The 27,061-nt window shown below is 42.3% G+C and overlaps 1 protein-coding gene across 2 annotated transcripts; it reads left to right on the forward strand.

The window, feature by feature from the left end:
• The first annotated feature begins 12,775 nt into the window (after positions 1 to 12,775).
• Positions 12,776 to 15,299, forward strand: LOC123629086 (thymosin beta-4). Of its 2 annotated transcripts, XM_045539037.1 has the most exons (4): positions 12,776 to 12,883; positions 13,989 to 14,101; positions 14,868 to 14,941; positions 15,040 to 15,299. In XM_045539037.1, the coding sequence occupies exons 2-3, from the start codon at positions 14,002 to 14,004 to the stop codon at positions 14,900 to 14,902; spliced, it is 135 nt and encodes a 44-aa protein (XP_045394993.1). In that variant the 5' UTR covers positions 12,776 to 12,883; positions 13,989 to 14,001; the 3' UTR covers positions 14,903 to 14,941; positions 15,040 to 15,299. The 2 variants fall into 2 exon arrangements, with proteins under 2 accessions (XP_045394993.1, XP_045394992.1); XM_045539036.1 differs by having other exon boundaries at positions 14,868 to 15,299.
• The last annotated feature ends 11,762 nt before the right edge of the window (positions 15,300 to 27,061 follow it).

Raw genomic sequence — 27,061 nt, forward strand, 5'->3', positions numbered from 1 at the left:
GTCCCTGTCCCAGTCTTCCCCCACCTCAGCTGGGAGCCCTTACATAGTTCTAGTAGCTCAGACTTAAATCTTTCCTGTCAGCCTCAATTCCTCATTTTCTCTATCTCTCCACATCCCATAGATCAGCAAATCTTATTAAGCTCTACCTTCAGGACACATCCAGTATCCACCACTCATCATCACCTGCCTGTCCAGTCCTGGTCCCTCCTACACCTCAATTGCTGCAATAGCCTCCAAAGCAGCCTCCCTTCTCCCAGTCTATTCTCAGCCCAGCAGCCACACTGGTCTCATTCACACCTACATCAGGTCATGGGACTTCTGTGGCTGCAAACTACCAGTGGCTTCCTAGCTCATGGAAAAACGGAAGGCCAAGATTCTTAAAAGTCCTTCATGATTAGCAGGACACCTGCCACACTCCTATAAGGTTATTTTACCTCTTTGGCCTTTATGGATCATTGTTGGTCCTCCTGCTTCATGTGTGGGCATGGTCTCTGCTCGGGGCATTGCATGTGGTGGCTGTGACCTCACCCTGGAACAGCTCCCCCAGGCATCTGCATGGCTGCCAGATGGCATTTTCTCAGTGAAGCCTCCCTGGACCACCCCTCCTGCATACAGATCTTTATTTGTTCCACTATTTTCCCATGTTCATCTTCTACTACTATACTATGCACATTATTCATTTTTTATTTATTTCTTATTTTTTTTTATTTCAGCATATTATGGGGGTACAAAAGTTTACATTACGTATATTGCCCTTGCTTCTCCTCCCTCCCTGAATCAGAGCTTCAAGCATGTCCATCCCTAGATGGTGCACATCGCACTCATTATGTATGAATACACCCATCACATCCCCCCCACATCTGCCAGACACTGATTAATGTAATTCGTAAATGTGTTCTTAGGTGATGATCAGTGAAATCAGTTTGATGGTGAGGACATGTGGTGCTTATTTTTCCATTCTTGGGATACTTCACTTAGTAGAATGGGTTCCAGCTCTATCCAGGAAAATGCAAGAGATATTTGTAGATCACCATTATTTCTTATAGCTGAGTACAACTCCATGGTACACATATACCACATTTTATTAATCCACTCATGGATTGATGGGCATATGGGTTGTTTCCACATCTTTGCAATTGTAAATTGTACTGCTATAAACATTCAAGTGCAGATGTCTTTTTTATAGAAGGTCTTTTCTTTTGGGTACATGCCCAATAATGGGATTGATGGATCAAATGATGGCTCTACTTGTATTTGTTTAAGGAATCTCCATATTGCTTTCCACAGAGGTTGCACTAGTTTGCAGACCCACCAGCAGTGTATGAGTGTTCCTGTCTCTCTGCATCCACGGCAACATTTATTGTTTTGGGACTTTTTGATAAAGGCCATCCTCACTGGAGTTAAGTGATATCTCATTGTGGTTTTGATTTGCATTTCCCTGATGATTAGAGATGTTGAGCATTTTTTCATATGTTTGTTGACCATTCTTCTGTCTTCTTTTAAAAAATTTCTATTCATGTCCTTTGCCCACTTTTTGATAGGGTTGTTTTATTTTTTCTTGCTGATTCTCCTCAGTTCTAAATAGATTCTAGTTATCAGCCCTTTATCAGATGTGTAGTATGTGGAAAATTTTTCCCATTCTGTAGGTTGTCTGTTTGCTCTTGTGACAGTTTCTTTGGCTGTGCAGAAGCCTCTTAATTTAATCAGGTCCCATTTATGTATTTTTGTTGTTGCTGTGATTGCTTTTAGGGTCTTGTTCATAAATTCTTTGCCTAGGCCAATGCCTATAAGAGTTTTTCTCATATTTTCTTCTAGAATTCTAATAGTTACACACCTAAGGTTTAAGTCTGTTATCCACCGTGAATTGATTTTTGTGAGAGGTGAAAGGTGTGGGTTTTGTTTTAGTCTTCTACATGTGGCTATCCAGTTTTCCCAGTACAATTTATTGAATAAGGAATCTTTTCCCCAGTTTATGTTTTTGTCTGTTTTGTCAAAGATTTGATGGGTATATGAGGATGGTTTTATATCTGGATTCTCAGTTCTGTTCCAATAGTCTGTGTCTCTGTTCTTGTTTTAATACTAGGCTGATTTAACAACCACAGCCCTGTAGTATAGTTTGAAGTCTGGCAAATTAATACCTTCCATTTTGTTCTTATTGCCTAAAATTGCTTTTGCCAAACTGGGTCTTCTCTGGTTCCATACAAAGTGAAAAATTATTTTTTATATATCTGTGAAAAATGATATTGGTAATTTAATAAGGATTGGATTGAATGTGTAGATCACTTTGGGTAGTATACACATTTTAACAATGTTGATTCTTCCAATCCACAAGCATGGTATGGTTTTCCACCTATTTACGTGCTCTGCTATCTCTTTCCTCAGTGTTTCATATTTCTCCCTGTAGAGGTCTTTTACTTTCTTAGTTAAATGTATTCCTAGGTATTTTATTTTCTTTGTTGCTATTGTGAAGGGCATTGAGTCTTTGATTTAATTCTCAGTTTGAATGTTATTGGTATATATGAATGCCTCTGATTTGTCTGTATTGACTTTGTATCCTGAGACTTTACTGACTTAATTTATTAATTCCAGGAGTCCCTTGGTTGAATCCTTGGTGTTTTCTAGATATAATATCATATCATCAGCAAAGAGTGAGAGTGTGATCTCTTCTGTCCCCATTTGGACACACTTGATTCTGCTTTCTTGCCTGACTGCTTTCACAAGAACTGCCAACACTATGTTGACTAGCAGTGGGGACAGTGGGCAACCTTGTCTGGTTCCAGTTCTAAGAGGGAATGCTTTCAGTTTTTCCCCATTCAGTATGATGTTGGGTGTGGGTTTGTCATATATGGCTTGCATTTTTTAAAACATGTATTATGTCTCTCTGCTCCATTGGAATATAAACTCATTAGAAGAGAAGTTCTGCTTACTAAGATATCCTTGGTTCCTAGGACATAAACTAGTAGCTCAATAAATATTTGTTAAAGGAAGACTATTTAAAAACTTAAATGTAAGAAATCAATACAGTTGCATTTTTTTAATGATTTTTATAAAAACTAAGTAGGATCCCTTTGGAAAACAAAATTTTTAGCCCTGCTCTTTCAAAATGGTACTGTTCTGGGTTTTGTAGTCTGTTTTCAAATACCAATTTGCTTTGTGGTCCCTGAGCCTCAGCTCCCTTCTAGCAAAATCAAAGATGACAGGGCTTACTTTGAAATGTTTTAACTGAGGATTAGACAATAAACCAGCACTGTTTTAATAAATTCAGTACAAGTCTTTCCCCATATTTTCATTATGTGAATCTACCCACAGGTAAGCCAAACTTCACAAGTTAAAGACAGTCCTCCATAAGACTGACCTTCACTTCAGACACCAGTCACAGTTCAAGGGTTCTAAGGCCTCTTTCTTCTAACCAACTGGATAAAAATCTGGGTGTTCCTTTGACCACCTTTTGTTAAATAATTTGCTAGAATATACCCCAGAACTCATGAAAGTACCATAATTATATGTGCAGTTTTATTATAGCAAAAGGATACAAAACAGAACTAGCCAAAAGACGAAACGCACAGGGCCAAGTCTGGAAGGTTCCAAGTGCAAGGCTCTGTCATCCTTAGGGAAGTGTTATCTTCCCAGCATCAAAGTGTGACAATACTCAAAGAGTACTGTCAACCAGGAAGCTCATTTGTGCTTCAGTGTCCAGAGTTGTTACTGAGGCTTCATTATGCAGGCATGAATGATGGCCATATGGTTCAATCTCTAGCTCCCCTTCCCTTTCCAGAGGTTGGGCTGATATCACATGGCTCCAGCTCTCTAATCACAGAGTTGGTCTTTCTGGTATGGTCAGCTCCCCATCCTGAGTCATCTCATTAGCATAAACTGTATAGCATGAGCCACTTCATTATCATAAACAATCAAGCATGGTCCAGGGAGCCCACCACGTATAACAAAGATGCTCTAATCACTTAAGAAATTCTAACAGTTTAGAAGGTATGTCCCAGGAGCCAGCCACATTCTCTGTTACAGAAAACCAAATATAGTATCCTAGCTATAAAAGTAAATGTAGCCATAGAGTACAAAAAAGAAAATTCAGACATTCAAATACCTCCTTCTGGCCCAAACTAAAATTGTGTGTTTGTCTGTATATAGATAGAGAAATAAAAATATTGAAGTCTAGTTGTATTCCTACTCTTTGTAGAAAGAACTATAATTAGTTTTAAAAAATATGTCATAGAAAGTATTTTCGTGAATGAGTAAATTTGGAAGCCAAATGTATAATTTCAAATGTGAGAAATACATTCTTGAATAACAAAAACTAACCAAGAATATGCAATACCATCACTATCATTGCCCTACTACAATAAAGCTAGGTTTGTTGTTGTTTGCTTAGCATTAGGAACAATTCTAGTAATGATATATCATCCTATATTTAGGTAAAATATTGCCCTGAGATGACTGAGTTTCATAAATGAGTAAATTTGGCTTCTTCTCATCCTACATATACACTCTTACTCCTGTACTATGGATTCTGTGAGCTCTAGCACCTTAAATCATGCTTACAAGACTATGTGCCCACAGTCGAAAGTAAGCAGTTTTGGATAGTGTTCTTGGCTTACCTAACAAGCTGAATACTCTTGAGCAGGTTTCTTAACCTCTCTGTGCTGAGTTTCATCCTCTGCAAAATACTGATACCAATATCTAGCCCCTTTATCTGCATACAGATACTTTACAGTTAAAGTGATATGAAAGTTAAGAAAGTATTTTGACAAAATTTACAACTACCAGATAAATCTGAGTTGTATTTTATAAGTAATTAACCAGTGCCACAATGTAAGGTGACACCTATAAGCTGGCCTTCCCTCTGCCCCAACTCATGTCCAATTTGTTGGTTCCTGTGAGCTGGTTCCTAAAACCTTTTAGGGTAAGCACCAGGTACAGACTGGAATTTAGGCTATGAAAAGAACATGCAGAGGTAAATGGTAAATTAAATTTGAAAAGCAAAGTTTTTCAGTAGTATATTATGGTTGTTGATAGCCATGACACATCTTCCCTTTTTCACTCAGAAAATGTATTTACAACTTTCTCTAGTTGAGAGACTCCTCCTGGAATCCACAGACACCCAAGAGATATTTGGAAAGACTCCCTAAACTTAGGAAAATAAATAAATCTTTATTTCTATTGACTTCTAACTGAATGTTATTTCCTTCAAGTAGTATGTAGTTAAAAAGTCTTTGTAATCTTACTAGTTGCTGCACTAATATCAACAATAGAAATTACAGGTGTTTTATATATGTTACCATTTCACAGATATTTAAATGCCCATTGCTTTTTAATTTATGGTGGATATGATATATGTGCATAAGAAGCATATATATTACCATATCACTATCTAAAAAAGAAAAAACTTGGTAACTGTATGCCTATATACTTGGTTTCAATTGTGATCCCATAGTTTTTATTTTATGCATTTACATAGTTCTAATAAAGAGTCTATTGGCTTCTTCAAACTTCCAAAGGGGATTATGGCACAAAAAGAGTTAAGAACCCCTGAATCTCACTTCCTTCTGACTCTTCATAATTAGACACTGGCTGTGAGGAAATGGAATTACTTTTCTTTTCTTTTTTTTTTTTTTGCATTTTTTAATTGAGGAAAAATTCATATAACATAAATTGACCAGTTTAAAATGCATAATTCAGCATCATTTAGCAAATTCATAATATTGTGTAACCACCACCTCTATTCAGTTCCATTTTCTTCACCCCCAAAAGACGTAAAGAACTCCAAACCCATCAAATCGTCTTTCCCCATTTCTCACTCCTGCCAACCCCTAGCAATGATTAACCTATTCTTTGTCTCTATGTATTTAACTATTCTGCACATTTCATAAAATGAAATCATAAAATATGTGATCTTTGGTGGCTGCCTTCTTTCAGTTAGCATAAAGTTTTTGAGATTCATCCATGTTGTAGGCTACATTAGAACTTCATTCCTTTTCAAGGCTGAATAATCCTCTATAGTATGCACATATCATATTTTATTTATCCATTCTTATATTGAGGAACATTTGTATTTTTCCCACTTTTTGGCTCTTGACAATAATGCTGTTAGGAACAAATTTATTTAAATATTTGTTTTCAATTCCTTTGGGCACAGGAGTGGAATGGCTGGGTCACACGGTAAAGCAATGTTAACTTTTTGAAGACTATGATTAAAATCTTTAGTTGAATCTATTAGCTACAGTGAGATTTGGGAATTGTAGTGTCTATGGATCTCAATTGTCCACATCACCTTTACCAGCTGAGATAATAAGTTGTTATAAATTGCACAGTATAAAACTGGAATCCAAGTGTTCTTTTCCTGGTGCTTTCATTTGTCCTGTGTTTGCCTATTGTGTGAGAGGATGACATCTTCCTCTTCTTGCTTTGGTGGAAGTTGTGTCTGTTATGTTTACCTTAGGTGCAAAATAAATATAAAAGTGAGATAATTTGGGGTGGAATTCTTCCCCTTGCAAGGCGCCTGTGAGTGCAGACATCAGAGAGAATGAGGAAGTGGCTGGACATGCTGGTAAAGGTTTGCTCCTTCGCTGGCCATGATACACACTGTTCAATTCAATGTACAACTAAGCTGAGAGCTGCAGGCCTTCCTCAGAGAGAAAAAAATAACCTGGCAGAAAGGAAGAGAAGAGAACTTGTGTTTGCACCTCACACAGGCACTAGAGAAAGGTGGTGACAGCCCCAAGCCACCAGCTCCAAGGGTAGCTAGGCCCAGATGGAAGCTTTGCAGGGAGAGAAGGGGCTGAGGTATCCTGTGTGCACACTCAGACTGATGCACCAGCACATGGAGGGGTTAAAGGTCAAGAGCATGAGAAACTTCCAAGAAGGCTGCAAACCTTAGCTGCAAAGTCAGGACAAGACAGTCAAGGAACCCCAAAAAGGAACCACTGGACATCCTGCAGGGAACTTCCTTTCTCACAGAGGTCAAAGATATCTTGTGGTTGTCTGCTGTACACAAGCATGGCCCAGACCTGAATCAACAAGAATGGCCCTCCACTAAGGAGAAAACTGAGGGAGGAATGAAGAATTCCTCCAACACTGGCATTGGTGCCACTGGCTTTACTGGAGCCAGAGGTCTGAGAACCTTGGTCTGGTATCCACACCTCCTCCCAGCTGGGCTGGGGATGGGTGAGGAACCAAACCCTGTAGCCTAGAAGTTGTGGCAGTCAAGTCAATGTATGTTTAGACTCCAGTGTGATTAAGAAGCCCGTTTGTTTTTGTGTTTTAAAATTTCTTTTCGTCTAGTTTTCTAATAAAAAGTCCTTTTGAAAATTGCCAACACTTTCTCAACTGAACCAAGAAGAACAGGAAGTTTCCACACCTGGATGGGCCTGACCTGGGAAGGCATTATAGGCTGAGGAGGGAACACATGAGTAGATGGGCCCATTCCTGGGTCCAGGAAAGGACAGTGGTACAGGAGGTACACAGGGAATGAGAGTCTGAGAGGGGTTGATCTGGCTTCATAACTTGGGGGACATAGTGCAAAATGAAAATGTTGGGGCCCTTGTTTAAAATTAAGAATTTCAAAATGGTGGCAACAGAGCATTAAGCAAAGCACCAGGCCCTTCTGAATAGGGGGCCAGGGGCAGCTGCACAGGCTGTCCACCTGTAAAGTGGAGAGGCCAAATGGTCAGGGCCAGCCAAGGAGGTTGACCTTGGCCTACCTGGGCTTTCCCCTCAAATTTGAACCCATTGTCTATTCCCTGCACTTCATTTTCCTTACTGTAAAGCCATTAACCACCTTCTGGTGATGATCTGGGAACTACATTTTATAAAAAAGCTTTGATATCCACAGAAGAATCCCATTAAAATATACACACACATATTATTGCTAATGATATTTTTTCACAATGGAATAAAAGGTTTATCATTTTAACACAGAACACCATTGGAAGTATATAATGCCTCCTTTTCAATATGTTATTTAACCTACTGTAATTTTTTTTAACCACTGTAATATGCATCATTACTCAGAAAAATATTAAAGTAGTGAAAAGCTGAGGAAAACTACCAATGTTCGAGATACAGAATTCCTTCTATTGCAAGTGCACTGGCCTTGCAGGAGGAGACAAAAAGAGCAGATTGAATTTCTGTAATGAAACAATTTGAAAATTGGGGCAGGCAAATTTTTAAAGCACATGAGAGGTTATTACAATATCTATGTTTAAAGGTGTTAATGATGGAAATGTTAGATGGTTTATTGAGATGGAATATAACCTTAACCTCAAGTGGCCTATAGAATAAAGTTTAAAGCCCTTAGGATTCTACAAAAGCAGAGTGTTTCAATGAGACGGCTTCTGAGCCAGCCAGTCTGAGTGCAAACCCTGCCTCTGGATTTCATTGTGTGTTCTTGGGTGAGTTATTTAATTGCTCTACAATTCCCTCATTTGCAAAATAAGGAAATTAATGGTGCCTCTGTCAAGGGTTGTGTGAGGATTATGGAGAGACGGGGAGGAACACAGTATATGGTAACCACTCTAAATATGTTTGCTGGTATTATCGCTGTTACTACAGCCATTATTGCTGTTATTATTATTATTCTGCAACCTGGCCCCTGCCTGTCACTCAATATGATTTCCAGTCACTTTCCCTCATTCTATGAGAGCACTTGCCAAACTAAGCTACTCATTGCCCCCTGCATAATTCACCCTTCATATTGTTTCTCTGGCTGTGCGGAGGTTGAATAACCACTTGGAGGGGATGTTGTAGAGGTGAATTCAAGCCACAGCAGGGAACTGGGGTTGAAGGAGAGCCCTTTTTACGTTTCTTGCCTTTAAGTTTCTGTCAGATCCCTAACTGAATAGGACAATTAGCAGCGAGGCATTCCCCATGTGAAGGGGGGTTCTTTCCCTCCTCTGTGCTTTCCTGTTACCTTCTACTCACTTTTCTCACTCTCCCAGGGGAGCCTTCTGTTCCCTCCATGTGCGGCTGTCATGGGGGCAGTCCTGCAGAAAGATACATTCCAGCTAAACGTAAGGCAGAGGTGGGCCCCAATGGAAGCACTCGGTCAATAGACCTGGGAGTTTGACTTGGAACAAGTCACCTAAATTCTCCAAGCCTCAGTTTCTTTAGCAGTGAAATGGGGATATTAGTACCCACTAAGGTAGGTGGGAACTAATAAGGTGAGACTTGGTATGATCAGATATCATACTAAAAGGCTTAACTGAGGGTACCAGACAGAGCTAGTTCACTAAATATCCTTTCCCTTCCTGCTCCTTTCCTCTCCCTGTCATTAAGGGAGCACTCAGGTGTTGTCTTTCAGAGGATTTGGATTCTGATCGGTGGAAGGAGGGGTCTGCTGCCAGGGAACCCCAGATGAAGTGGTGGAGATTGCAAGGCCCACAGGGGAACGTGGGCTGCAGGAAGCTGGGGCAGAGGGTAGGAGGCCCTGAAACCCAGGCAAAGGGTGTGGGCTGGAGAAAGCAGGCTTGGGAGCCTCGCTGTTGTCCCTGTTCTGTTCCTCCTCCTCTACCTTCTCCTTTTCTTCTGGTAAGTTCTCTGCACAAAATTAAACAGAATAAAAATAAGAGAACTAATTTTTATGAACTCAGACTTCAGCAGTTGTTTCCTATAGTTAAAATATAGGCATAACTCTAGCAGTCCCACCATACAAATTAAAACACATGTATCTGCTGACACCTTTTTCTGGTTCTACCAAGCACAAGCTTGGAAGGGGATGACACTTCAAGGTAGGCTGCACTGGCACTTCTTCATGGGACACTGTGGCCCATGACATAAGGAAGGCAGGGCAGGTGCCTCTCTGCCTCTTTACTCAGCTTTCACTGGGTATCCCTGTGGTGGAGTGCAGTCGCAGGCAGTTCTTTTGCCCCTGTATGCCTCTGTCTTTCAAATTGGGACTGAAAATTTGCACCTCAACTGTTGTTGTGTCCAGCACATGCTAACCCACTTATAAACAATAGCTTCCCTGGGGCAGGAAGTGCTCTGGAACTTCCTGATATCTGGAACATTAATACTAAATGGATTTAATTATCTGGAGAAGAAAGCAAGGTGACTGGAGTCACAAGCTCAAGAGTTGAGTTCAAGTACATCCCTCAAGAAAGTCCAAGTCAATGCAATATAAGAACCATTTATTGAGCATCTACTATCTACCAGACACATGGAGGAAAGTAAAGGGGCCTGCCCCTCACAGTCTTCCTAGTAATTCTAGGCACAGACTAGGGGGATGAGTTGAGGACTTAGTGTACGTCACAGAGAGTGGTCGCCAGCTAAGTTATCTGAATGATGGATCTCTAGGTTTCAGTTTCCCCATCTGTAAACCTCTCCTCAAGGAAAGGCAGTAGGAATGAAAGAAAAAAGAAAACAAATGTAAAACTCTTACTATAGCACCTGATTCTTAGAAGGCATCAACCAACAGGATCTATTTGTTATTTCCTGTAAAGCTAACAAAAGATGTCATTTTTATCAATACTTTATAAGAGAAAATATGTAATATGTATTTATATATCAATTTTATAGAAATAATACATAACAAAATATATAAATCTCTCTTTATAGAAGAACTAATATTAACATCTAATATGTTTAATTACTAACACTAGAACATTTGTTATTTTTTTTCCCAACCTTCCATTGTAAATAACACTAACAATTGAAAGAGCTTACTAATTGTCACATACTATCCCAAGCATTCTATCCTCCCAACCACCCTGTGAGTTAAGTACTGCAATGAATCCATTTTACAGATGAGAATATTGGGCCACAGAAGGATTAATTCACATGAACAGAGTCACACAGCTTTTAAAAACATTCCTGTCGTTTGCATTTCCTTGTAGCTGCCTCACTCTTCCCTTTGCAACTTCTCTAGTTCTCCTGACCAGTGGGCGGGCAAGCCCAGTTATGGGAGACTCTTTTCCTTTTGGAAAGTTGCCTCCCAGGCTTTCCCTTCCTCGCTGTCTGCCCATCCTGCCCTCTCCCTGTCGATATCTCAGCACAGTGGAAGGCTGCTTGCTACCAGACTGGAAAACTTCTCCAGATGTTTATAAATTTCCACTCCTTTAGAGACATTGCTCCTGTAAGGCCTAAGCTTTTCTAAGGAAAAGCCCTTGGGAAAAGAAGCAATGAGACGGCAGTGGCATTCCTTTGTCATCAGGAGACACTGGGAGGAAAGAAAAGGGTTTTTCACAGCAGCCAGGTGAGGGGCAATGGGATCCCAGAAGCTACAGAAATGGCGTCGGTAGGACTGCAGCTGCCAGCTGAGTGGGCGAAAAGTCACCTTGCAAGATCCTTCCTGTGTTTCAACAATGAAGTGGGCTCCCAGGAGGGTCAACATAGGAAGGGGGCTGGGGGATGTGTTACCAGAGAGGTGACATCCGGTGCATGCTCCAACAAATCCAGTGTTCTTTTTGGAGGGCAGGAAGTCAGCTACCCAGCACAGCATTAACCGGGGCCCAGACGATCACCTGCCCCTGCCTACCCCCACCGCTTCCTCCCCAGCAAAAAGGAAGTCAAGCAGATGAAGAAACGGGGAAGTCCGAGCTCAGCGTGCCCGGCGGTGGCATATATGGGTCTATAGAACGGTTGACTCTAAGCCCCAGCAAGACAAAAGCCTCTCTGCCATGAAAATGATTAGCAAGGGGTTTCTGCAAACATTTCTTAAGGAAGCAGAAAAGGAGAAGGAGTATTTTGCACACTTGCTTCGGGTCTCTTTAAAATAATCACAACTAGGCGTCTTTCTAACCAGCGGGCCTCTTGCCTTTCACACGCCTCGTGCAGGCGCACGGCATGGTATTTGTAACTAATTTTCAGTAGCAAGTGGGTCACTGGTACTCACAGAGCCAGGTGCCATTTTGAAAACAGCTCCTGTCTACCTGAATCTCCCGCGTTTCCAGATGCACTTCGGAGACGCCCTAGTGCTGAAAACGTACCCCTCAAAACATGGAGTTTCATTTTTAAATTTAATCTTAAGATATTAGAGATAATGGGATTGTAGTCTTTGGAATGCAGCACAGGCCTCCTTCGCAATCACTTTTATAATTTATGAAAATAAGGAACAGGAAGGTAAAGAACTTCCTCATTGTCAGGCAGTAAGTCAATAGCAGAGCTTGAACTTGACTTATTTGGCTAGGAAGGAGGCATTGTACTCTTATCTACTCCAGATAAATTACCCTACACCCAGCATCGTTGTTTGACTTGAGTGCTCACAAAAATTACAGCGGAGAAAAAACAGGGATGTTACAGTGCTGAAAGTGTTTTTAAAAATCCCGTAAGGGAGCTTCTCCTTCCACCCAAGTGAAGGTGAACGCCGCGAGGAAGACAAAGAGGGCCGGGTGGGGCGGATGCCCTCCACTGGTGGAAAGCTGAGTCACACGACTCGCGCCCTGCAGTGGGAGAGGCCCTCCAGGAGGGACACCGCGCCCTGCGTGGGGATGTCTGCAGTAGACAAAGCCAGTTTCGCAGTAAAGGAATGCCTGTTCCCCTAGGTGCCACCGGCATCCTCAGTTATCAGGCCCTGGTCCCCAAGAGCAGATTTGCGCTGCTGTTGCCAAAATTCATTATAATAAAATAAACAAAAGAGGAAAATGTCTTATGAAGGAAGTGCTGGAGGGCGGGCTTTCGCTCATTTTCTTTTTTCGCCATCGCGGCGGTTCGGGCGCACAGCTGCGCCCTGCGGGGGTGGGGCGGGGGCGCCGCAAACGCCCGGCTGCCTGCGGACGCCGATCCCGCCCCGCGGCGCGAAGGGGTTAAGCGGCCCCGCGGATGACATCACCTCATTTACATAGCGGCGCCCATATAACGGCGCTCGCCGCGCCCCGCCCGACACTCGGCGGTGGTCACTGCACAGACAGGATCCTTCTCGCTCTCGCGCCTCGCTCCGGTGAGCCCCAGGGCCCCTGCCTCTTGCCCCGCGCCCTCGGGTCCCCTGCCCGCTGCCCGCTGCGCGCCCGCGCTCGCCCCTCGGCATCCGCATCCCGACCACGGGGTTCCAAAAGCAAAAGCCCAGCCCGGGCGTCCCAGGGAAGACTGCTCTGGGGAGCTGGGGGATGCTAAATCCTCCAGCTGCTGGGCCATGGGGTCGGGAATGTGATGATTTTTGTAAAATCCCAGAAAGCCAAAACGCAAAAAACTGGCGTTTTGCCGTGCAGCTTTGAGGGGACATTTTCCTTTCTTAGTTTTTCCCCTGCAGAGGCATTCCACGTTGCCTCTGAGGCTGCGATCGATCAGCAACAGAAAGAGCCTTTGTTCTAGCGCACATCCACCCGGCCCGGAGCTGCCGCGGCTCTCCTTCCCCAGCCTCCGAGGGCCTGCAGGGCCGGCTCTGCCCAGGCTGGGGTCGCCGGGCTTCGGTGCGACATTTTTGAAGTGCTTCTTGCAGGGGGCTGTGTGCAGAGGCTGCGGGTTGCCCCCAAGTGCAGATCAGGGCTGACTTGTGGGTATGGGGGGCAGCTTTGTGTGCCACCGACTGCATTGTTGGGCGAGGGCGAGGAAGCGGGTGGGGCGGTGGTCGGAAGCTCCCGGCAGCTGCCGCCTTTGTGCGAGGAGGGGAAAGCGGGACAGGGCCGCATTTTGGGGGCGAGACCACATCTAGAAAATCGACACGCTTTTTGCGACCTTGACTCCATTTTAAGAATTTTTACCTGATTTTTCCCACTTTAACTTGGAAGTGGCTTTGCAGTTCTGCACTCGTGTTAGCCACATTTTAATTTTTAGATGCTGCAATTAACAATCTGTAATGATCAGTTTCCTCATTCTGAAAGATTTGGCCTTGAGAGAGAGAAAGATCTTACCTCTTTGGCCCCCTACATTTTGAAATACGGGGAGAGTGTGTTTTTTTTTTTTCTCTATCTCTCTGTAGAAAGAGGAAGATCTTGAGCCCTGAATGGGAGCGGAAGTGGGGGGGCGGTGCTGGAGATGGAGGAAGAGGCGGGGATGGCCGGGTGGGTGGGGCGTTCTCACTGTCCCCTTGGCTTTGTACGTTGCAGCTTCTCTGCAACCATGTCTGACAAGCCCGATATGGCTGAGATCGAGAAATTCGATAAGTCGAAATTGAAGAAGACAGAAACGCAAGAGAAAAATCCACTGCCTTCCAAAGAAAGTAAGTCTCGACCCCCCCATCTTTATTTATTTATTTATTTATTTAATTTATTTTTTGTTGAGACAGAGTCTCACTTTGTTGCCCGGGCTAGAGTGAGTGCCGTGGCATCTGCCTAGCTCACACTGGGCTTAAGGCATCCTACTGCCTCAGCCTCCGGAGTAGCTGGAACTATAGGCATGCGCCACCATGCCTGGCTAATTTTTTCTATATATATTTTTAGTTGGCCAGATAATTATTTATTTCTATTTTTTTTTTTTTTTAGTAGAGACGGGGTCTCACTCAGGCTGGTCTGGAACTCCTGACCGTGAGCGATCCACCTGCCTCGGCCTCCCAGAGTGCTGGGATTACAGGCGTGAGCCACCGTGCCTGGCCTCCCCCCATCTTTAGAAAAGGCGGGGCGGGAGGGAGGCTGGGAAGGGCCACAGGTTGGATTGTGGGTGGGGGTCCAGGGGAGTAGCCGACAGTTGATGATGAATATGGCTTGTAAAGGTTAACTGAAAATTAACGAACAATTAAAAATTGTTTTGCATCTAGCAAACATGGGGCTTTGGTAATTTAGTAATGGGATATTTAATATACAGTCTTGCTATACAAATACATTTATCTACTTAAGTTCCATATAAATGTTTTATTTCATTGTGGAATGCGTAGATGCACTTGGAAAATGTTTATGATATGAAAATATGTTTTAAAAGGAAGTCCTTTAACCTCATACCAGGCTGTACTGAATCTTAGCCCCACCATCTCTTTTTCTTTTTGGTCACAGCAATTGAACAGGAGAAGCAAGCAGGCGAGTCGTAATGAGGCGAGCACTGACAATATGCACTGTACATTCCACAAGTATTGCCTTCTTATTTTACTTCTTTTAGCTGTTTAACTTTGTAAGATGCAAAGTTGGATCAAGTTTAAATGACTGTCCTGCCCCTTTCTCATCAAAGAATGGAGAACTACTGACAGTGAAGGCCGTGCCTGCTTCTCCCATCTACCTGTCTGGCTGGCAGGAAAGGAAAAGAACTTGCATGTTGGTGAAGGAAGAAGCAGGATGGGACGACAGTGAAATCCAGAGTAAAACCAAGCTGGCCGCAAGGTTTCCTCAGGCCATAAAGTGCAGTTTAATCAGAGTGCCATTTTTTTGTTTTTCAAAGGATTTTAATGGAATGCACAATTTTTATTAAAAAAATAAACATTTTTAAGCCTTTGCTGTTGTTACTGCTTGATGTCTGGAAGGAGTGTATTATGTGCTGATGAAACCTTTGCAAAGATGCATGCCTCCTACCTTGTCTTGTGTAGGGGGAAAGAGAAATGAAAATTATCAAGTGATCTGGATAAATTCTGTTGCAGCATAAATTGTTTTAGCTAGGTATGTGAAATATTTTCTCTATGCTAGCTAATTAGGAATTCTTGGGCTGATTTAATTTCTTTGAATTATATGAAAAAATGTGATGAAAATATATTGCAGTTCTTTTATTGGCTTCAATAAGTGAACACTGGATATTTCATGCATTCAAGAAAATTAAGGTGGAAAGATACATAGCACAGTGTATTATTTGTGTTTTCAAATTGCACCTGGTTATTTAGCCAATTACAAGCATTGTCACAAATAGCATTCAAGCAGTTATCAGAAAATGTTGGGTGAAAATTGCATTTTTTTGCTTTAAAAAGGAATTTGTGATTTGGAATTCTTTCTGTCTAATGGCTTTCAGTTAGAGTTCAGTATTTAAAAGAATTTTTATAAAAATGCAATACTAGGAATGAATGATTTTAAAATTACTGAATTCTATTAATTTGAACAATTTTTGAATTTTAAACAATAAGTATGACACCAGTGACACTTGTACGTTGTGGTTAAATTTAACAAATTAATTGTCTGATTTCCTGTTCTTTAAATTCTTCATGAAATACTTTCAGTGATGAGTAAAACCAGTCTTTTTGCTTTTGGCCATGTAATGTACAAGAAGAAAAGGAAGTAAGGTATGAAAAGATTTGTTTAAAGTACAAGTCTTACTACCATCCATCCTTGGTGATTTCTAGGACCCTCTAAGGAAGGGTGCAAATGACCAAAACAACAGCATTTAAGAATGAAAATTTAATATTTTATCTAAACTTTAAAATGCCAGTGTTGAAGAAGCTAAAATGTTTTCTTAAAAATTGACTTCTGAAAATATCCTTTTTGAAACAAAGTGGGGGAAAGGGTGTGTACGAACTGTTGATCTTTATTAAATAGGTTTATTTCATTTCCTGTGCTTAACACTTTGAGAAATGAACAGGAAACAACTTACCTGTGGTTTGTACAATCAAATAGACCATCAGCTAGAAACCTTTACTGGTATTGCCAAGGAAGGGATGTGTGCAGGCTGCTCCAAAACCTGAAATGCCATAGCTTGACCCAAAAGAGGCAAGGTGAGTGAAGCTTCTGGCAGTAAATGTTCTCAAGACAGTGGACCCTGGAGCCTTGCCGTTTCTTTTCCTGCCTGCCAAGGCACAAAGATAAACCAATCCTACAGTAGCATTAGATTTTTGCCGTGTGCATTTTTCAAACAATGAGCATATAAAATAAGAGAAATTAACACAATTCCAGTTTCCTCACCTTAAAAAAACGAGATTTAAGGGAAAGAAATAATTCATGAGATCACTTAGTGAAAGAGAAGATCTTTCTTCTCTTGGAGGACAAAGCAAAATGTAGCCTAATAAATAAATTTCTACTAATTGATTTTTGGCTGCTTGGTATGTAGGATGGAGATTCCAGTAGTTTCTCCCTTTATCACATTTAGTTTGTACACTTCACTGATTAATATATGTGGTTGGGAGTGTAGTGGGAAAGACTGTATTTTAAAATTTGATGTGGAGAGAAAATTTTTTTCTCCTAAGAGGAGAAAGTCTCAGAGGAGTTGAGAGTATTTATGAATTGGTGTGGAAATTTATATTTCCGCTATATAGGAATTTGAAGTGGACATAATTTCACAGAATCAAAGGAACATTAAGATTTAAGAACATTTAAATTGAAGAAAAGCCTAGCTGTTGTACCTTTGAGCTTGTCTCCTCCTTTCCCAGATGGACAGGCCAAAGGAACTTCAGTAAATGAGGGAGCTGAAGGTCATCCAGTTTTATCTGAGAGTTCTTCAAATTTTGAATTGAGTAGGACAAATAAAGCAATAACAGAGTAAATAAAAAGAGGTTCACTAAATGACTTGAAATTGAACAGTTTTCATTTTTAAATCTAACAAACTCAATGTTATAGCCATTTTTTTTTTTTTTTGAGACACAGTCTCACTCTGTTGCCCAGGCTAGAGTGCCGTGGCATCAGCCTAGCTCACAGCAACCTCAAACTCCTGGACTCAAGCAATCCTACCTGCCTCTGCCTCCTGAGTAGCTGGGACTACAGGCATGCACCACCATGCCCAGCTATTTTTTCTACATATATTTTTGGTTGTCCGTATAATTTCTTTCTATTTTTTTAATAGAGATGGGGGTCTTGCTCTTGCTCAGGCTGATCTCAAACTCTGGAGCTCAAATGATCTATATGCCTTGGCCTCCCAGAGTGTTAGGATTATAGAGGTGAGCCACTGTGCCTGGCCTATAGCCATGTTTTTTCATCTTCCAGTGGATGGAATTTTTAAGCTACTTTTTTCTCTCAGAAGAACCACACAACTTTTGGGCTGTAAGTGCAAGGATTGAAACTGGAGTGGTAAAAATGCAGTCTTAAATTTTGAGCCATTTGGCTATATGGGGCATTTTACTTTCTTTATAATAAGAGTTAGGTATTGTGTGCTTTAAATGCACAAAGAGTATCATGTTCATTTCCCCAAAGAAGTATTTAACTCTTGAAGACACAAAAACAAAATACTTTTCTATTTCTTTTAAATGTGAGGGACAATCTCATGCTTACTAGAAAGAACAACAAATTTTGGAAACAACAATGATCAAAAAAAGTATGTTGAGTTTTTCTTAGTGTAACATATAAACACAAAAAACATATTTTTTTTAGTTACATTGAAAACATTTAATGCTTGATTATCCTAGGAACCTTCAATGGACTGGCCTAGGAAGAGAATAAGAAGAATATACTCTGCCCTCCCCTTCCCTCAAAATAAAATTCCTACTTTTAGATTGGATGCCTAAGAGTATTTTATACTTTAAGAAAAATTGTTAGAGTCTGAGTTTCGTGCCAAAAAATCATTAATCTGCCATTCTGCTTCTGTAAAACCTGCTTGCTCCTGCTTGCTACCCCCAACACAGAAATTCCTAAGTGACTGCAGCACCCATGTTCTGTGTAAAATGATCATGGCCCCCACGTTTTGCGTGAAGCTAATACAAAATTCATGTTTTACGTAAAGAAGATATGGCCCAGAGCTCAAACTGCCCTGATCCTGTTACACCAAAAATACGAAAATGATACAACATTTACTCAAGGCTTTTTGTACACGTTTGCTCAATCTTAATAATATTCCACCCACAAACTTACAATATAAAAACTTTCTGTTTCAAAAGCTCACTGCTGCTCTCTGAGCTACCTTTGGGTGGTACAGAGAGTAGTCACTGGCCAACTAATAAAGACTCCTGATTTGGCTCAATTCGGTCTTTAGGTGGTCATTTCTCAGACCGTAACAAAATAAACATCCTAATTTGAGGCTCAACTACATTGTATATAATGAGAAGGGGCTAAATTGCAAATCCATTACATAAATGTGCAATGAAGTAAGGTAAGAAAAAAATAGATTTCTAAGATTTGGATTTACTTAATTTATATTTTCCTTGGACACTTGTATAGCCTTCTATCCTTATAGTTACATTGTCATGCCACTACAATCCCTACTGGCTTCTGAAACTTTTGTGGACAGGGTTTATGCACACTACATTTATGTGTATACACTCTTTCTACTATGTCCAAAAGTGCGTTGCATAGTAATAGAAACATATTAGGGTTTTAATATACTCTTTGTCTCTTTAATTAGTAGAGACTTCATTTGGGGTCTCTTTGAACATGTGAATGTCATGCTGGATAGTGTAACAGAAGGAATGGCCTGGGGTGGGGGGAAGGCAAAAAGGTTTTCTGTCTCTTTAAAACTTCCCTCATTCTTTTGGAAATTGTAATCTGGCCTGCATCCCTGAGGCAGATTAAGTATTTTGAAGATGTGAATGTCATGCTGGATAGTGTAACAGAAGGAATGGCCTGGGGTGGGGGGAAGGCAAAAAGGTTTTCTGTCTCTTTAAAACTTCCCTCATTCTTTTGGAAATTGTAGTCTGGCCTGCATCCCTGAGGCAGATTAAGTATTTTGTTAAAACTCCCAGGTGGTGCCAGTTCCTCAGGTCCCACTTTCTAGCTGGAAGTGTTCATGGGCTTTGTCTTTGTCTTTGGGAGGATTAGAATAGCTAGCCCCAGTAATTGGCTGAAGCTGAGAGCTCCTTTTAAAAGCTCTGTGTTTCTGCCTATGTTCAGGAAATTTGAATTTTGAAATGAGAAGGTCTATTATTTTCCTTCCTTTGCAAACTAAATTTTCTTTACTTCCTCCCCAAACTGCTTGTCCTTGTTCTGATTCAGCCCCATGTAAAGTGGCCAAATTTTTGGCGACAATAACACAGTTTTAAATGTATTTTAACAAATATATTTAATCACTAACTTGATACCATCTTTGGTTGGGCCTATTTGAATCAATGCTTAGAACCAACTACATATTATGATGCCAGAACACTAAATCATTAGTTCACTCCCTAGACTGTATTTATTGCCCAGTACATGCTCAGTGTTTAACTTGCCATAGAGATATGGTCATAAATAAGTAGTAGTCCTGCCCTTCAGTGTCCTCTATTATTTAGAAGATGCCCCTTTCATATAATTCTGACTTTGGATATTCTCCCAAATATGTCTATAATGATTACATTCAAATCCTTCCAAAGCTTAATGGTGAGTGAACTTTGATGGAAATGAGCAGATTCTTTCCATTGTGATAAAATACTTCATCAGCTTAAGAGATTTGGTATGATAACTCTTGCTTGGTATCTTCTGAGAATCCTTTCTGAAAAATACACAAAATCTAAGAAAGAACTAAATGGAAAGTTTTAAATGCTGTCTTTTGCTAGGCTTTGTGATCTAGATGTTGAATTTCCAGAGAAACATTTATTTTTTGCTAAACCCTTAACCTTCCCCCCTTCATCTTCTCTCTCCAATTTGATTATAAGATTGTTGGGGGCAGAAATGGTCACTTACATTGAGGATCCCTCAAAGAACCTAGCAAAACAATGAACAGATGAGGATATTGTAAGGTTTTTTGGATTCACCAGTGCCAGAGAAAGAAAGATGAGCAGAGTTGAAAGGGATAAGTGAACAGGCTTTACTGGAGCACTCCTGGGTGAGGGTAATGGGTCCCAAGAGAGGGGGGTCTGGACAAGGTTTTTGGGTCTGGGGCGGGGGAGAGAGAGAGAGAGAGAGACCCGAGAAGTCACATCACCTAGAAGTTTTGATGGGCTTATATATGTTTTTGGGGCTGGGGTTAGGGGTTTCTTTGGCAGGAAGATTGATGCTGAGGAGAGCAAGGAATTTTCCATTGCAGTTTTAGGATGGGTGTTGATAAATAGGAGGGGCTGGTGGTATATGTGGACTCCAGGAACCAAGGCTCTTATCAGGGTAACCATCTAGGTGTGGTCATCCTTTAACTTAGCTGGGCCTTGCAGGTATTGTTCTCAGCAGGTCTGGTGGGCTTCTTCTTTTTCCATTAGGGAGGGGAGGGGTACCCACCACCAGCCTTACATACCAGCCTTTTAGTGATAATAGGGTGCCATGATCTTTCTGGCTACTTCCTGCTTTTGAGGGGCATAGTGGGGGCTATGGGCCAGACTTGGCTGGTAGAGGGGCAACTGGAAGGCAAGAGTAGGGATGAAGAAGTTTCTGATTTACTGTCACTCTGGATAATTCCTGCAGGCGGCGTTGGAAAAACATGCTGGATTTGTTGAGGTAATAACAGCATTTCTCTGAGTCACTGGGCTGCATATCAGTTACAGATATCGGAGTCAGTTTCTGGTGGCTGAGGCAGAGAGCAGTCCACATGGACATGGAGAAGTTGCCTGAGGAGAGAAAGATATGGGAAATAGGAGGCCAAAGGGGGGGGGGCTGGATTGGAAGATGATGGTCAATGAGAAAAAGCTGGCCATACAAGAGTTCGAAATGTCTGTGAGGTGATACATGAGTAAAATTGACCTGCCAGTCTTGCCCAGGGAGGTGACCATGTATCTCCTAGATGAACATGGGGGGGTTGAGGCCCCCTGGAGGATTAACAGAAGCACAAATGTCACAGGTTGGGCAGACAGTTTTGATGTGGGAGTGTAGAGAAGGGTGTGAAAATAGAGACTGTAAGAAGTGGGAGGTGCCCTTAGTGTCAATATGAAGTGAGAAGTGGACCTGGCCAATGAGTTCCAGGGCCTGTGCCTTAGGGAGAGCCAGTTTGTCATCCTTAAGAAGGACTCACCCTTTGGTGGTGGTTGATCCCTTTTGGGCAAGAATGCTGTCACACTCCTCTGGAGTGTAGCAAGGTTGGAGGGAAGCAATTGAAAGGAAAAGAAGAGGAGCCAGACTAGGGTATTTTGGGAATATTAGGCTGCAGGCCATAGTATCAGCATAGTTGTTTCCCTTAGTGACAGGAGACTAGTCCATCTGGTGACCCTTGCAGTGTGTGATAGCTAATTGGGTGGGTAACTGAAGAGCCTCGAGGAGGTGTGAGATAAGGGTGGCGTTAATAACAGAGGAACCCTTGATGGAGAAAAAGCTCTGTTCTCTCCACATGGCAGCATGGCAGTGAGCTATTATAAACACATACTTGGAATCCATGAAATATTTACAATCCTAGCCTTTGGCTAAGTGTAAGGCTCGGATGAGAGCAATGAGTTCTGCCTTTTGGGAGGTGGTGCCCTCCAGAAGACAGGAGGCTTTTATTACCTGAGAGGCAGATACAATGCCATAGGCCACCCAGTGTTTGCCAACCTCACCTGTGACCAAGCTGCCATCAGCAAAGAAAGTTAAGTCCGCTGTAGGAAGTGGCTTGTCTGACAGATTGGGTCTAGGGGTAGTGGAGGCTTCAACCATTTCCAAGCAGGAGTGTGAGGACAGGACTAGGCAGGGAATGAGGAACAGAGTGGCAGGGTTTAGAGGTTGGGGATTGAGATAAAGTAATGGTGGGATTATCTATAAACAAGAGATGGAATTCCTGTAGTGTAGATGGAGTGAGGAGGGCTAAAGAGTGGTGAGTTAAAAGATACTGTAAATCATAGGTGGAGAAATAGGTAAGTCTTGTCCCAAGGAGAGTTTAAGGCCCTCCCTGGTGAAAGTAGTGGCTGCAGCTAAGGTGCAGAGACAGGGTGATTGTGATGTCCAGCTGTGTGGATAAGTAGGCTGCTGAGGTGGAAATGTGAGTAGCTCTCAGAGGTTGGGTGAGGACACCAAGGGCCAGGCCCTGATGCTCATTTGTGTAGAGATAAAAGAGTTTTTTTTAGGATGAGGGAGCCTTAGAGGGGGTGTTTGTAACAGTGTCATGAAGTTTTAGGTATGCATGGCAGACAGCCTGAGGGTTTAACAGAGAACCAGCAGAGGCATCACATACTGTCTTATAGAGGGGTTTCACAAGGAGAGAAAAGTTGGGGATCCAGTGTCGGAAGAAACCAACGAACCTGAGGAAAGATAGAAGGATGGGAGGCTGGAGGTCATGAAGGGCCTGCTGGTGATTAATAGTGAGATGACGGGAAGTGGGGATGAGACTAACTCCAAGGTATATGACAGTAGGCTCAGACAGCTGAACTTTGGATGGGGCTTGTCATTGACATTTTTCAGCTGTCAGTAGATGTAGAATCAAAACACTTTCACAGTTTCATTAAGAGAAAACCGGGATTTCAAGAATACATTGTGATTTTAACCAAATCTTTCTTCCTTTAATTATAGCCAACTCAACCATCCACAAAATTCTTTTGTAAATTCCCTCCATGAACTCCATCACAACCTACACAAACCATCTATGACATGCCTGGGCTTTCTTTTTTTGTCCTAAATTTCTTCTTTTCCAAATAATCAGTCATTCTGTTCCAGGACAAAAAGTCACTACCCGAGATCTTTCTCTACCCAAATCATTCCCTCGCTGATCTTTCTTAAGAAAAATACATTTCCATGCTCATAGCCTTTCTATGTCTTTTTCTCCACCTTATTAGTTACCTTCTATTTTGGTTTTGTTTTTCCTCAAAATCCATGTTTTGAATCAATTTTTAAACAACCTCTGAATTAGATAAAATTACATACATAATTTTTTTAACATAAACTTGGGGCTCTACCCATTCAGATGCCAGAAGGTATGTAGAGCTTGGTAAGGTGGAAGAGGCTGTGGGCGGAGCTGAGGAATCTGGAGAGAGAGAGAGACAGAGAGAGAGAGAGAGAGGAAGAAGGATGGAGGACCTGGAGGACCCGGAGGAAAAGTGGAGGGTGGTGTTCAGTTTGGTTAACAGGTCCTTTCCCAATAGTGGAGCAGGACAGGAGGGCATGATAAGTAAGGAGTGGGTGATGGGACGGTCATCCATCAGGCAGGTTAGGAGATGGGTGGCAGGGGGGCTGAGAGGAATTGCCATCAATACCCATGACCAATACCTGGGAAGGATAAGTAGGCCTGAAAAGAAAGGCAGGACAGAGTAGGTAACCCTCATGTGAACCAAAAAGGACACTGCCTTACCCGCTACCTTGGCTGTTACCCTGGGCTCAGCAAGGGTGATCAGGGACCACTGAGTCGGGGCCTCTTCAGTCTTTGGCAGTCAGCCCCAAAACCAGCATAGGCAGGTCTAAAGATGGAAGTACTGGCTCTCAGACTTCTGTCCCAAGGGACAGTCACTTTTCCAGTGTCCCTCTTTACCACATGTTGTGCAAGGCGTGGTGAGTGGACATGGCTGTGGGCACTGCTTGGCCCAGTGGCCTTCCTTACTGCACTTGAAGCAGGTGCCTGAGGGAGTGCAGTTGGCTGCCTTAGAGGAAGAAGGGTGGAGGCCCTGGAGGAAAAGTGGAGGGTGGTGGGCCTCTGGGCTGCAGGGCTGCAACCAAAGCTTGGGCTTGCAGGTGTGCCTTTTGGTGGACATGGGCCTCCTTTTGGGCCTCTGCCTGTTCATCTCAGAAATTAAAGATTTTAAATGCCTTGTTTACCAGGTTTTCTATAGGGGTCTGAGGGCCCTCCTCTGCCTTTTTGAGTTTCTTTCTGATGTCAGGGGAAGACTGAGTAATAAAATGGGTTGCAGGGGCAATAGTCCTCACAGGGGAGGTAGGATCTAGGCGGGTATATTGGATAAGGGCATCTGTAAGGCAGCTGAGAAAGGCCATGGGGTTTTTGTCTGCCCTTTAAGTGACTTCTCTAAGCCTGTCATAATTTACAGCATGGTGGGCTGTGGCCTAAAGGCCGGCGGGGACACACTGTAACATGCAGTCCTGCCATTTTCTGCCCTCCTAGCCAGGTGGGGTGTCAAGTTGGTATTCCTACTCTGGCTCTTTGTGAGGGACAGCTTCAGCTCCCACTGGCATGGAGTGGTCCATAAGATGGACTTGGTCAGCATGTCCCTGAGCCGCCACCCAGATGCACTCCTTTTCATCAGTAGTAAGGGTAGAGGATAGTATAACAAAAATATCATGCCACATAAGGTCATATGCCTGTGTCAAGTAGCAGAACTCTTTGGTATAGGCTACAGGGTCACTAGAAAATGAACCTAGGTGTTTATCAATCTGGGAAATGTCATAAATGGAGAATGGAACATGTACCCATATGACCCCCTTGGTGCCTGCCACCTCCAGTAAGGGACAGAGGAGGGACTGGTCTGAGGGATTTGCATGAGAGCGAGTGTGATGGCTGAGGGGAGACATTGGCAGTGAGTGGCTGGGTGGTGTGGAAGAATGAGGGGTGCATCCGGATATGGTGGAGGTCGAGTGGGCAGAAAGCTCAGAGAGTCAGGTGGATCAGAGAAAGCAGAGGAAGCATCTGAGGAGACACCCAGTGGAGAGTTAGAGGGAGGAGAGGGAGAGGGCAGTGGGAGACCCCATGCCAGGAGGACCTGTGAAGCGTGGCAGGTCATACAGAGAGAAGGATGGGAGCACAAACAGAAAAAGTCTTGGACATACGGGATCTCTGACCATTTGCCGTTCCTGTGATAAAAATTATCAAGGTCCTGTAGAATATTGAAATTGAAAGTCCCATTCTCAGACCATTGGGAGCCATTGTCCAATTTATACATTGGCCAGTCATTATTGCAGTAAAGAATGAGGCACTTAGGCCAGATGTCTAAATCCAGGGCCTTCAGATTGGCCAGCAGACACCCTAGGGGGATCTTGTAGGGAATTTTAGAAGATTGGTTACCCATGTCGCCTCAGTGCAGATGGGGAAATAGCCAGGAACAGTTTCCTGGCTATGGAGGCAGCAAAAGTCTGGGGGGATGTCTCCGCCTGAGACTAATGTGCCCATTCAGAAAGGGGTGAGAGGAATTCAGGCATCCCCGTGTAGCCTCAGGCCCTGGAATAGGGGAACCTCCGATGTGGGCCCATGGTTTATTGGACAGGGAACAGCTTCCCAGGGGGAATAGAGGCTCCTGGTGGATCCAAGCTAGGACAACACGGGGTGACTCACCCAGGCTGAGGTAGTCAATCAAGGACTCAAAGGCAGTCAGCAGAGGTTCCCCAGAATGCGAGAGTTTGTGGAAGGAGGTGGCACAGCCAAAGTCCCAGAGCATGCCCTCCTGGGTTTTGGCACCAAATGTAAGGTTTTCTGAATTGGAAGGCTCCAGAGAAACAAAGATGAGCAAAGTTGAAAGGGATAAGTAAAGAGACTTTATTGGAACACTCCTGGGTGAGGATAATTGGTCCCAAGAGAGGGGGGCCTGGGCGAGGTTCTCGGGTCCCAGGAGAGACAGAGAAACCTAAGAAGTCACATCACCAGAAGTTTTGAGTGGGCTTATATATGTTTTTAGGGCTGGGGGTAGGGGATTCTTTAGCAGGAAGATTTATGGTGGGGAGAGCATGGAATTTTCCATTGCATTTTTAGATTGGGTATTGAGAAACAGGAGGGGCTGGTGGTATGTGTGGACTCCAGAAACTGAGACTCTTATCAGGGTAACCATCCAGGTGTGGTCATCCTTTAACTCATCTGGGCCTTGCAGGCATTGTTCTCAGCAGGTCTGGTGGGCTTCTTCTTTTCCATAAGGGAGGGGAGGGGTGCCCACCACCAGTCTTACAGATATCTGCTTGTCTGTATGCTTATTCACATATGCTTTGTATAATTCTGCAAGTTCAAGCTTCAAATAGAGGGACAAATCATGTTCATGTTAAAAGCAGTTAGAGCTATTCCTGTCACATTATTGTCAAACCACAGGAAATTATTCCTTTCCTGGTTACCACATGAGCTCTGTAAGTAACTGATATCCTTCAGCTATGTGAACACTTTGTGATAGTTTTTTACCAATTTAGAAATAAATACTTCATAATATTTATATGTATTAATAATGTATTAAATAGCACAGAACACATTATAGTATATATTTATAGATATTATTTTATATTTTATATTATTTATGTACAATATTAACGTGATATTGCTATATACCATACTATTATTATTTATAATCATATTAATAGGTAATATCAACATATAATGCATAATTTATCAAGAATGATTCATGAAGAAATAAAAAATTGGAGTAGACCTATAACTAGAAAGGAGATTGAATGAGAAAAAAAACAAGCTCACACACACAGAAACAAACCCCAAGAACAAATGGCTTTACTGATGAACCTCTACCAAATGTTTACAGCAAAATTAACACCATTCTAAAACTCTTCCAAAAAATAAAAAATGAAGGAACATTGTCAAACTTACTTTATGAGGCTAGTATTAACCTGATACTAAAGCCATACAAAGATACTACAAGAAAAGAAAAATACAATCTTATATGGCTGATGAAGATTGA

The sequence above is a fragment of the Lemur catta genome, chromosome Y (assembly GCF_020740605.2).
Source record: "Lemur catta isolate mLemCat1 chromosome Y, mLemCat1.pri, whole genome shotgun sequence".
Classification (NCBI taxonomy): domain Eukaryota; kingdom Metazoa; phylum Chordata; class Mammalia; order Primates; family Lemuridae; genus Lemur; species Lemur catta.

What these genes read in the sequence shown, in the direction of transcription:
- LOC123629086 (XM_045539036.1), top strand. Translation starts at nt 14,002, where the DNA reads ATGTCTGACAAGCCCGATATGGCTGAGATCGAGAAATTCGATAAGTCG. An exon ending in TCCACTGCCTTCCAAAGAAA is followed by an intron (nt 14,102 to 14,867) that starts GTAAGTCTCGAC and finishes TTTTGGTCACAG; the next exon opens with CAATTGAACAGGAGAAGCAA.